The sequence below is a fragment of the Tamandua tetradactyla genome, chromosome 13 (assembly GCF_023851605.1).
Source record: "Tamandua tetradactyla isolate mTamTet1 chromosome 13, mTamTet1.pri, whole genome shotgun sequence".
Lineage (NCBI taxonomy): Eukaryota > Metazoa > Chordata > Mammalia > Pilosa > Myrmecophagidae > Tamandua > Tamandua tetradactyla.
The window spans coordinates 5,524,625-5,537,454 of NC_135339.1; the positions used below are offsets into that span (position 1 = coordinate 5,524,625).

A 12,830-nucleotide genomic window follows, 5' to 3' on the forward strand; every position below is an offset into this window, starting at 1 on the left:
ACTGTTTCCTAGGGAGGAGGGGACAATCATATCTGTGTTAAAAGGAGGATTCCTAGGATCACATGCACATGCCCAAGATAAGACGCAAGTACAGAAAGAATCAGAGCAGCCCCTACACTTTGGCCTGGAGCTGTTCTCCTAACTTCTTGTGTGCTGGTTTGAAATGATGTATGTACCCTAGAAAAGCCATGTTTTAATCCTAATTCCATTTTGTAAAGGCAGTCGTTTCTTCTAACCCCCATTCAGCATTGCATGTTTGCAACTGTAATTAGATCATCTCCCTGGAGGTGTGATTTAATCAAGAGTGGTTGTCAAGCTGGATTAGGTGATGGCATGTCTCCACCCATCTGGGTGGATCTTGATTAGTTTCTGAAGTCCTATAAAATCGGAAACATTTTGGAGAAGGAGAGATTCTGAAATATCAGTCAGAATGACATAGTCTCAATAAGCAGAGTCTACCATCCAGCGACCTTTGGAGATGAAGAAGGAAAATGTCTCCCCAGGAGCTTCATGAAAGGAAGCCAGGAGAGAAAGCTAGAAGATGACACCATGTTTGCCACATGCCTTCCCAGATGAAAGAGAAACCCTGACTGTGTTCGCCATGTGCCCTTCTTTCTCTTCCACAGAAAGAGAAACCCTGAACTTCATCGGCCTTCTTGAACCAAGGTATCTTTCCCTGGATACCTTTGATTGGACATTTCTATAGACTTGCTTTAATTGGGACGTTTTCTCAGTCTTAGAACTGTAAACTAGCAACTTTTTAAATCCCCCTTTTTAAAAGCCATTCTGTTTCTAGTATATTGCATTCTGGCAGCTAGCAAACTAGAACACCTAAAAAAAGACATGTTTTCCCTGTATACAAAATACATTTATTTATTCCGTAACAATATCAGAAAACCTTAAACCATTTTACTAACATTACAAATACAAAACAAGTTTAAAACCAGTACAAAATCTCAAAGTTAGTTACAAGCATGGTCTGTTTTAAGGCACATTCTCCTGTCTCTGGGCCTTTGAAAACTCATAACAAGTTATTTGCTGCTAACATACAAAGGAGGAACAGTCATGGGATATGTATATGCATTTCCATAGGGAGGAAAGAACACAGGCCTCACTGGACCATAGAGCTTCGAAACCCTGCAGGGCGAAGTCCATTAGATTTCAAAGTCTGAGAATCATTTATTTTCAGGGCTTCAGAAAGCCGGCAGTCCCACCCTTTCCAAAGGCCTAGGCAGAGGCCTGTCTCTCTCCAAATGCAACCTTGGGGGACACTGGGGAGAACACCTTTTTCTTGGCTCCACCCTCTCCCTCAGTGCTGCACCCGGGCTCTCTGCCATCTCTGAGGCACACGCTCAACTCCGCCATGTGGTAGCAGCCAGGCTCTCCCCAAACCCCAAGGAATGTGCTTCACACTCTCCAAGGCCTGAGGCGGCATGACTCTTCCACTGCAACGAGGTGGAAGGCCCACCTCCTGCCTCTGGGGTAAACTCACCCTCTCCATGGGCTTGGGTGGGTCCACTCTCCTGGCCTGAGGCTTCTTGACTTCAGACCTCAGCCTCCATGGTTTTGTCTCTAAAGTTATTTTTCCTCCAATGTGTCCCTTCTCTGAACCACCCCAGTCCAGACTGGCAGAGCCTCTTGTTGGCTTTCTATGCAGCAGCCTTGGATTATGCCCATCACACATGAGGAGTTTCCACAAATCCTTCCTGGATAACTCCATGTTCAATCCTGGCTTTCTCTGAAATGGCTGGCTGGTTTTACATTTGGTTAAATCCTCACACAGGGCACTATTCTCTGGGGTCTCCCTTTCTGGAGGCCCAGAATTTTCCAGAACTTCAATTTCTGGTTTCTTTGTACCCAAGAGTTCAACTTGCAGTTTATCTCTTTCCTGTCGCATTTCACTATAAGCTGTGAGGAAAAACCAGGCGGCATTTTTCAAATTTAATTTGGAGATCTCTTCTGGTAAATATCCAAGTTCATGGCTTTTAAAATCTGCCTTCCAGCCAAAGCCAGAAGTCAACTTTGCCAGATTATCTGCTATTTTAAAACAAGGATCACCTTCCTTCCAGTTTACAATAACACATCCGTCATTTCTGTCTAAGGCCTTGTCAGAGGTAACTTTAGAGCCCACATTTCTACCAACAGTCTCTTCAAAGCATTTTAGGCCTTCACTATCAAGCTCCTCACAACTCCCCCAAAACTTTCCCCTTATCCATTTAAAAAGCCATTCCAACATGTCTGGTATTTGCAAACTGCAGCAGCACCCCATTCTCACTACAAAATCTGTTCTAGTTTGCTAGCTGCCAGAAGACAATATACCAGAAATGGAATGGTTTTTAAAAAGGGGAATTTAATAAATTATTAGTTTACAGTTCTAAGGCCAGGAAAATGTCCCAATTAAAATAAGTCTATAGTAATGTCCAATCAAAGGCCTCCAGGGAAAGACACCTTGGTTCAAGAAGGCTGATGAAGTTCAGGGTTTCTCTCTCAAGTGGAAGGGCACATGGTGAACACAGAGTTTCTCTCTCATCTGAAAAGGTAATGGTGAGCATGGTCAGGGTTCCTCTATCTGGAAGGGCACATGGTGAACATGGCGTCATCTGCTAGCTTCTTCTCCTGGCTTCCTGTTTCATGAAGCTCCCCAGGAGGCATTTTCCTTCTTCATCTCCAAAGGTCGCTGGCTGGTGCACTCTGCTTCTTGTGGCTGCATCATTCTCTGCTCTCTCAGAATCTCTCATTCTCCAAAATGTTTCCTCTTTTATAGGACTTCAGAAACTAATCAAGACCCACCCAAATAGGTGGAGACACACCTCCAGCTAATCCAGTTTAACAACCACTCTTGATTAAATCACATCTCCAGGGAGATGATCTGATTACAGTTGCAAACACACAATACTGAATAGGGATTAAAAGAAACAGCTGCCTTTAAAATGGGATTAGGATTAAAACAAGGCTTTTCTAGGGTACATACATCATTTCCAAGCAGCACACCTTCTATGAATAAGCTCTGAAGGAGAGCACTTGCCCAGGTTTATCTGCAAGAAATAGAAAAGATTTTCCTTTTTCTGTTTTATTTTTATTACTATTTTTTTTTTGGCAAGTTCCTGGCATTCAAGGAAAGCTCTATCATAGCATTAGCTAGATGTAAGCTAAGGAAGAGACACCTAAATCTAAATTTCAGTGATAACAAAATAAAAAATCAAAATGTCCAGGTTTCAATAAAAGATAACAAAATGTACAAAGAAATAGGAAATAGTGGTCCAAGGAAAGAAAAAAATTAAGTATTAGAAACCATCAATGAGGAGGACCAGACCTGGGACATATCTAAGACTTTTCTTTAAATGGTCCTGAATATGATCAAAGAGCTAAAGGGAAATATGGGTATCAGGAAAATGAAAGATGAACACAAAGAGAGTAATACATATAGAAATTATGAAAAGAACCAGAGCTGAAGAGCACAGTAACAAAAATTAAAAACTCCCCAGAGGGGTTCAACAGCAGAATGGAGCTAGCAGAAGAAAGAATCAGTGAACTTGAAGATAAGACAACTGAAGTCACCCAGACTGAGAAGCAAAAAGAATAAAGAAAAGTGAAAAGAACCCAAGGAACCTGTGGGAAACCATCAAGCGTACCAATATACACATTGTGGGAATTCCAGAAGGAGCAGAAAGAGAAAAAGGAGCAGAGAAATTATTCAAAGAAATAATGGTTGAACATTTCTCAGTTTTAACAAAAGACATGTATATACACAGCTAAGATGTTCAACAAACTCCAAACAGGATCCACACTGCAACATATTGTAATCAAACTGATGAATGCCAAAGACATATGAAAAAATTGGAAAACAGACTGTAAGTTCTAAACAATGTTAAATCTCTTCAACTTGATAACTGCATTTAAAGTGGCTACCTAATTGAATTATCCTGAGAAAAGAAGTCATTTTTAAATGCAAGGCAGCATTAAGTATTTAAGAAATATGACATATACAATCTAAACTCAAGTGTTCAGAAAATGGATTGGTAACAGAGATGGACTGATAGGATGATGGGTAATACAGAATGATAGAGCAAATGTGGCGAAACGCTAAAATCAGTGGACCTTGGTGTGGGGGCTGGGGAGGATTGGAGTTCTCTGCATGAAATTTGCATTTTTATAAATGTCCTGTACCTTTTTAAGTGTAAGTACCTTCAAACTTTTAAGTTTAAAAAAAACAGTCATGGCTTTTAGTACACTGAATAAAGAATTCATGCTCCTCATCATGATACTGAATAAAGGGGAAGGAAGAGGAGAGACAGCTCATCTATTCAGAAGAATGCCAATTAATATATGCAAAAGAAATGAAAGAATTAGAAAAAATTATTTTGTACCATGTGATGTAAAAATTGATTCAGGAAAAGATCATCAATGGATGTTAAAACACTGAATGAGGGCAGGCCACAGTGGCTCAGCAGGCAGGAATGCTTGCTTGCAATGCCAAAGGACCTGGGTTCGATTCCCAGTGCCTGCCCATGTAAAAATAATAATAATAATAACAATAATAATCAGGAAAAAAAAAAACACTGAATGAAAGGCTGGTGGAGAACAGGACATTCCCATGATGTCAAAGGGTTGCCTCGGACACAAAGGTGCCCCTTCAACAGGGCGCCCAGGAGGCATGGCGACAGGACATGTACAATCTTTCAGTCTGGATTTGCCAAAATGTTTAACCTGAATCTAATAAGAGGAAAATCAGGCAAACTCAAAAAAAAAAACAAAAACAAAAGATGAGTGTGCGTTTCAGATGAAAGGGAGGCTAAAGAGACAGGGCAACCACTGCAATGTGCGAGCACTGCCTGGACCCTGGATTCTTTTTACAAAGGAGATCTTTGGGACAAGTGGAGGAATTTGAGTATGGTCCACATACAAGATGATTTCAAAGTTGTATTTCTTGGGTATGCTTTAAAAAAGACATTTTGGGGACAACTGGTGCTATCTGAATATGGACTGGATATCACACTAAATTAAAGAGCAACTGCTACCCTACTATCTGTGTTAGTGGCATTTTATTTATATAGGAGTCTTTTTCTTTTTAAGAGATGTGTGATGACATATTTAAGGGTGAAATGTCATGATGACAACAATTTACTTTCAGATAGTTCAGGACAAATATACACATAAAAAAGTTTGGAGAGATGAGATAAAGACAAAATATTAACAATTGTTGAATGTGGAGAGCAGTTATTTGGGTGTTCATTGTACTTTTCTTTCAATTTTCCTCTATGTTTGCAATTTTTCATAATAAACTTGAAGATAAACAATGCTTTCTAATGGGTTCCGGGTGAATTAACAGGATGCCCCAAATCAACACCACACTCACTCTTCCCATCCCACTCACCTTTTTTTCTGCCCTTGCTTTATTTTCATCTGTCTGTTTCACAGTAGCTTCTGGCAAAACTACTGTTTTTTCTTTAAACAGATCTCCTTCCTCATCATCAAAGATATCAGCAGTGGATCTGACTTTGTCTTAAAAGAAAAATACCAGAACACAAAACAGCATGACGACATGAAGGTAGAAAATCCTGCCGTAAAACTTACTGGTTAAAAATTCTTTTCACCCACAGAATAAGTAGAAAATTATACTGTTTCTTGATTAGTTCTGAAGAAATATTAATGGAAATATACTGTTCACCAGCCCCACTCCCTACCTGCCCCCACCAAAAAAGTATTCCCTTGGAATTTCTGAAAGAACACCACACAGCCCAAATGGAACATAGGGCAGAAAGTTTAACCACCTTACTCAAGCAGCAGCAACCCACTGCTTAGAGCAGCTAGGACTGGCTTTATAGGTAGAAACCTTTAAAAAGAAAATATTTAGAGGGCCACCAAGTCAATCTTTCTTGGGTTTTGCTCTGTAAAAAGCCCAATATTTCAGAAGCAAATAACAGCAAATACTGAAAACTCCCCATAATTTCATCAGTAACTTTGGTATATATGCTTCTGATTTCCCCAAAGGATACACCAATGTATTGACTTTATTCACAAGTAAAGGATTTTAATATAATCCGAACAACATACGAAACAATTTGCTTTTTCATTTCATGTGTTTTGGATTCCATCCCATGTCAACATATATCAATGTCATTTCTACAGCTTCACGAAATCACACTGAATGGATGGATCCTCCTTTATTCTTCTGACAAGTATTTGGTGGATTTCAACTTTTCACTGACAAGGCACTGCTGCACTGAATGAGCAGTGAAGACTCTGATTTGTCAATGTCCCAGGAGACAAGCAATATTCAGGAAAGCAGCAGGCATCAGCTTATCTGTGACTCAACCATATCTATCCAGTGAGATTCCTCTAAGACATCATCATGTCAGTCTGCCTAGACCTAAGTGTGCTTGCATCTTCGCCCTCTTTCTAAAATAAGTAGGCTATCGTTTCCCTCTTATTTCTCTCCTATCTTTACTTTCTACACCTACCAAGGAAGAAGAAACTAAATCCAGAGACACTGCTTCTCAGTGCATTCTGGTTCCACCTTTTCCTATGAAACAGAACTCTTCCATTGAGATGCTGAAAACTAGGTGCTTTAGTGACCAACCCTTCTCTTCGGGAAGAGCCTGACAGCTCCAAGTGACTTGCAACCTTGTTCTTCCAAGTGTGACACACACACCAGCAGCATCTGAGGCCCACTGGAGTCTGCCGGAAATAAGGGATCTCAAGCCCCAGCTCAGCCCACTGAGCAAGAATCTCCACTTCAACAAGAGCACATGGACCTTCGCATGCACATTCAAGTATGCTGACACAGAGCAGTGACTCCATAAACAAACTAACTCACATCTGAGGGGAGAAGGAAAGAGCCCAGGGCAATCTGAGAGCTGTCAAGGGGTACCTGGGCTGTCCAGCAGAGGGAAGAGAAGCTGGGCACAGAACAGCCAGAAAGTAATGCTGTGCTCATGAAATTTATCATGGATGGCTAGGAAAAAAATGTGACCAAAACTTTCTCTGTAACTGCAAAGGTAAGAAACAGAAATCCTAAGCAGAAATTACAGGGAAACAGATTTCAACTCTTCATAAGGAAAAGAATCCTGGTGATTCATTTGCAAAGATGGGTGCATAAAGTAGAGAGCTCCAAGCCGCCATAAACCACTGAAGTAGAGGTTAGGAGGCTCAATAACAGGCATACCCAAGAAGGAATCCTGGCACTGCAAGAGGTACAGAATTGGAGCTTTTTAAGGCTGAAACAGATACCTTTCTGGGAAGGTTTGCTGCGGGATGTCGTGAAAAAGTCGTCATCCTCCTCCTCATCAAAGAGGCCAGCTGGAGCTGGGAGGTGTGGGCTTCTCCCAGGAGGGGGGTGGTCAGACTTCGGTGGCTCCTTCAATGATGGAGCAGAGGTGGCACCAAACACATCAGCTTCCCCTGCAGGTGGAAGAAAGACAGCCACAGCTGTGAGCCAGCAGGGGCCTCCTGACTGTAAGGGGAAAACATTCCGCCACCAGGAACTTGATTTCAGTTCATTCAGAGAATACACTGACAGGGCCCAACAATCTTCATCCACTACCACTAGAGAAAGTTCCACAGTGAAAACCATCTGGGTCACTCTAGCAGAAAAAAAATTCAAAGTCAATGGTTTCCAAAAGAACATGCACTACCACCAGCAAAGCAGCTCTTCCCATAAGCTATCAAATGCCCCCTGAAGCCCCCAGGTACTACCCACCTTCCAGCCGGCCCTCAGAAGACAACAGTCAGAAAATAACAAAATCCGAGTTAAGATACCTAAAAATACAGAGACAGCTCCTGCTGGAATCTTCCTGCCAGGTTTAGAGGATGAAGGCTCTAGGATGAGAAAGAGATAATTTCATGAAGAAAATGACTTTCTCTCTGTTAAACCCATCTTTCTGAAAAATAAACAACACAGACAACTAATAAACATTTTTAAATTAATTTTTACACCCTGAAGTATATTCTTCTCTGCCAGTTCATGCTGTTTCTCCTTGGAAACAACACAGCCCGAGAAGAGACTCAAATGAGAGATCAGCTGGGTCAACAGCAGTGGGGGCTGCACGGGCAGGCCAGGCAGAACCAGGCCGCCCAGAGGCAGGGCAGGCCCGAGGGCCGCAACAACTCAGTTCCAGGTAGACCAGGAGGACCAAACGGGAAAATTCAAGCCAGTGATGACTGAGAGAAACAAGGCAATTACTGAGGCCAATTAAGGAGAGCAGAAGCTGTAGGACGGTCAGGTCTGCCAATAGGGGAGCAAGCACAGAGGAAGCAGTTTCCAAAGCTGTCCAAATTCCAATGGATATGTGGCCTGGGAAGGCTGAGTTGCTTAAAGTAACTAATTTCCAATTCCCAAGAACTACCAGAGACCTTATGGAATAAAATGTCAAGAAACTTTTTTTTCGTTTGAATTTTTCAAAAACTCCACAGATGATTTTGATACCCACCCTGGTTGGGGAATTACTGATTTCCAATTGACACGCAGATTTTAGAATGTTTATTTGAATTTAACTAGTCCTCAACACTGCAAGAGAATCTTTTTCCTGGCAGAGTTTTTATTGAACTCTCACATAAGAAACAGGCAAAATTCTGATGTGGTTTTTATAGACAGTACTCTTTCCTTTTTCCAAAATGCGAAATTAGTAAAAAATGAACCGCTTTTAACTAGATTGAGGAAAAATTGTTTCCTACTTGTGCCGGTTTCAATCTGTTGTATACCCCAGAAAAACCAAGTTCTTTAATCCTCATTCAATATTACTGGGTGCGAGCATTTTTATTGTACCCATGGAGATGTGACCCACCCAATTGTGGGTGGCAACTTTTGATTAGATGGTTTCCATGGAGTTGTGTCTCCAGCCATTCAAGATGGGGTTGCTTACTGGAGCCCTTTAAGAAGGAACCATTTTTGGAAAAAGCTTTAGAGCCCACGCAGCCAGAGACCTTTGGAGGTGAAAAAGGACAATACCCCCAGAGGGGCGTCATGAAACATGAAACCTGGAGAGAAAGCTAGCCAATGTCACCATGCCTTTCCAGTTGAGAGAGAAACCGTGAACTTCATTGGCCCTCTTGAACCAAGGTATCTGGCCCTCTTGAACCAAGGTATCTTTCCCTGGATGCCTTAACGTGGATATTTTCATAGCCATGTCTTAATTTGGACATTTTCACAGCCTTAGAGCTATAAACTTGTAACTTATTAAACTGCTCTTTTTAAAAGCCGTTCTGTTTCTGACACATCCCATTTCGGCAGCTTTCAAACTAGAACACTACCTAACAAAGAAACAATGCTTGGGAACAACTTCAAGTGTTCCATTTTTCAAATGCGAATAAAACGGTTCGGGAAATTTGTTCATTAAATAGCAAAGTCGGCCCCATCCCATATTCACCTGCATTAGCAGAGGCTCGAACATCGTGGTCCTTGGGGGCTTCCGTGAAGAGGTCACTCTGGTTTAATGAGGCATATGACACAGAATTCAAAATCAGGGGAAAATGAAGCTGCATTTGAAGATTTCTAAAGAGAAGCCCCGGGAGAGTTTAAAGCTTCCTATTCACTGTGCTGTCCACAAAAATCCCTAGCTCTTAAGCAAAGACTATAGCATAATTAGACCTTTAAACAATTTAATCCTGTAGAAGACAGCATATGGTAAGAAAACCTCCTAATGAAGTAAAGTATTAACTATTAACGCTGTTATATCCTATCCACATCTAATGAAGGACATCAGGACACAGTAAGTTTCTCACTCTGTGATACTTAGTTTGAGATGTTCAAAGGAGCAGAAGTGACTTCCAACTGAGAAGTCAATATTTCCTCACCAAAAGAACAGAGTTTGTTTTTTTTCTTTGTGGACCCACAACCCAGTTCTGAAGCACATCCCTGATTAAGACTCACCTCCTCCTCATCATCAAAAAGCCCCTTCCCGCCACTGAACAGGCCTCCCCTAGAGCCAAATGGTGAGAAGTCTTCATCAGTCAGCTTGGGGGGTGCAAACAGGTTATCACCTTCATCTAGGGAAATGGAAAACAGGGTTTTGCAGGGAGAGTTACAGATAGGTTTGGGACATAAAATCCAGGCTTTAATATCTAAAACATCTCCAAAACTGACAAGAGATTCATTTGACTACATTTAACCATTTAACAAGAGGTATCCGAGAGCACTCTGCAAAATTTCAAACAAAAAACATTAAATAGACCTGCTGATGCCCATAAAAGGCTCACTGAGCCTCCACCCTCAGTGTGTACACATCTGGGGCAAAATGAAGTCTTCAGGTAATCCCGTCATCTATACCTAACTCTTCTGAGACATTTGCCACATTCAAGACTGATCCCACCAGGAACTTGGGGGAAGAGGTGTACACTGGACAAAGGGGCCCACAGACTGACACATTCACCAGTGGGAATGGAGTGCACATTACTGCTTAGACAAAAGGACCAAAGATATTCTTTACTTAGAAAAATGCTAGAGATTACAAGCTTCTTTACTTCTATAGAATTTAGAATGGCCACTAATAATTCAAACCTTTACAGGCATTTTTACTCCATATCCACTCCTTCTCTCAGACACTCCCCTGCCATGCCTACTTTTAGATGCTTTGAGAAAGTGAATGGAGACAAACCCTGTGCCAGTTTGAAAGGATGTATGTACCCTACAAAAGCCATGTTTTAACCCTAATCACCACTTTGTAAAAGCAGCCGTTTCTGCTAATTCCTATTCAGTACTGTATGTTCGAAACTGTAAATTAGATCATCTCCATGGAAATGTGACTCAATCAATGTGGGTATTAAGCTTGATTAGACAGAGATGTGTCTCCAGTCATTTAGGTGGGTCTTGATTAGGTTACTGGAATTCCATAAAAAAGGAAACATTTTGGAGAAGGAGAGAGATTCAGAGAGAGCAGAGCAGAACAACATAGCCACAAGAAGCAGAGAGTCCGCCGGCCACTGACCTTTGGAGATGAAGAAGGAAAACGCTTCCCGGGGAACTTCATGAAACTGGAAGCCAGGAGAGAAAGCTAGCAGATGTGGGCCAATGTGCCCTTCCAGCTGAGAGAGAAACCCTGACTGCGTTCACCATGTGCCTTCTCACTTGAGAAAGAAACCCTGAACTTCATCAGCCTTCTTGAACCAAGGTATCTTTTCCTGGATGCCTTTGACTGGACATTTTTATAGACTTGTTTTAATTGGGATATTGTCTCAGCCTTAGAACTGTAAACTAACAACTTATTAAATTCCCCTTTTAAAAAGCCATTCCATTTCTGGTATATTGCATTCTGGCAGCTAGCAAACTAGAACAAACCCCAGGTATGAGATTTAAAGAGGCAGATTATGAATTACGTGGTCAGCATTCCAGAGTCGAGAGGCTCCTAAAACAAGAGAATTGAGAGGAAAGGCCTACCGTCTGAGGGAACTCTCCTTTCCTTCTTCTCTTTCACTGTCTTCTGAGGTTTCCCTTGCCCTGGGGAATAAAACTTGAAGAGTATGCCACAGCTTTCACTATCCTCAATTCACCCTCGGTCAACGTCTATTGGCTGTGTACATGGCTCTATTGACCTCGCTACTCAGAGCCAAGAGCAAGAGCCAACCTCGCACCTCAACCTCCCCTGAGCACTTAACACAGAGTGGGCAGGTGCAAGTGCTTCTTTTCAAGGCAGAGGGCTTCACTTTAGGCACCAGGGCCCTGCGTATACCAGGGCTAAAGTTGTTGAAAAGATTTATTCTGATATCCTTTCATCTCGATAAATCATTAGAACAGACCTTATAACACATTTTTATTAATTCAAATATAGGACAGGGGTAAATATCAAGCCAGGGATTCTTGTCCTCTGAGGTATCCACTGGGGTCCCCTCAAATTGCACAGGAAATGTGTGCATTTTTCTTGAGGGTCCACAGTGTTCAAGTTATCAAAAGGGTCCTTAAACCAAAAAAAGATTAAGAACTACTGCTTTAAGCCTCTCCTGTGCCCTTGTAATTAAGAAGAGAGATCTGCCCTCAGTGAAGTCCAGGAAAGGGTCCAACCCTTGCCACGACCACCTGCCCTGTGAAGCCCCCTTCGGGGCATACCTGTCTGCTCCCCCTCTCCTCGGCTCGTGGCATCCCCTCTGATCCGAGCAGCCAGCTCATCAGCAAATGATGTAGGTCTACTTTTCTGCAGGCAGAAGAGATCAAAGGAATCACTTTTTTATAGCATACACAACCAAGTTTACTTTTCAGCACAACAAAATGATGTCAGCAACAGCAAAGAAATTGAACTAAAGAGAAAACGGGATTTAACTAAATGAATTATGAACATGCCCACCCCACACAGATCATCTAAGAAATAGGACTTAGAAACACTCCTTCAAAAGGAGTGGCTCTCTAGTTCCTTCTTCAACATTTCATTTTAAAACACAAACATTTAGATAAGAAAACTAGCAAAAAGTGCTTCAGTGAGGAGGGGGAAAAATACTATCAGTGCCTTAAAACTTCTGGAACTAAATATATTTTGAATGGTCTGACTTGTAAAAGTGTAACATTTGGAGAAGCGGTACTTGTAGGGTGATTTGGGGTGCTTGCCACTATTTTTAAAAGCATAAATGAAACTACAAATATGATGTGGAACGAGAAGCCAGCCGATGTCAGTGGCGGTAAAAGGAATAAACCCTAGGTGCCATTCCTAAAGCCCTGCTACAGGACTGCACCTCCATCTGGCCTTTCTTACAGGTCTAGTGCTTCCTTCCATGTCCTCGATCTCCTCCTCCTTCTCAGAGTCGGCAAAAAGGTCAATGCCATCCTCGTCCTCGTCCTCGTCACTCATCTGTACAGCATGCTAAGAATACAAACACCAGGTTGGAACTACTGGGCAGTCATCCAGCTG

At 41.9% G+C, this 12,830-nt stretch overlaps 1 protein-coding gene across 12 annotated transcripts in view; it reads right to left on the reverse strand.

Annotated features, from left to right (window-relative positions):
- The window catches only part of WASHC2A (WASH complex subunit 2A), a 67,687-nt gene that overhangs the window by 36,357 nt on the left and 18,500 nt on the right, over positions 1-12,830 (reverse strand). For 9 of the 12 annotated variants that reach the window (XM_077124589.1, XM_077124586.1, XM_077124579.1 and 6 more), the window contains 8 exons: positions 12,675-12,782; positions 12,038-12,122; positions 11,372-11,431; positions 9,869-9,984; positions 9,366-9,423; positions 7,759-7,818; positions 7,231-7,401; positions 5,375-5,502 (listed from right to left, as the gene is read on the reverse strand). In XM_077124589.1, coding sequence (XP_076980704.1) covers positions 5,375-5,502; positions 7,231-7,401; positions 7,759-7,818; positions 9,366-9,423; positions 9,869-9,984; positions 11,372-11,431; positions 12,038-12,122; positions 12,675-12,782 — 786 coding nt within the window. The remainder of the gene's footprint in view (positions 1-5,374; positions 5,503-7,230; positions 7,402-7,758; positions 7,819-9,365; positions 9,424-9,868; positions 9,985-11,371; positions 11,432-12,037; positions 12,123-12,674; positions 12,783-12,830) is intronic. The other 3 variants (XM_077124587.1, XM_077124584.1, XM_077124580.1) reach the window with 1 other exon arrangement.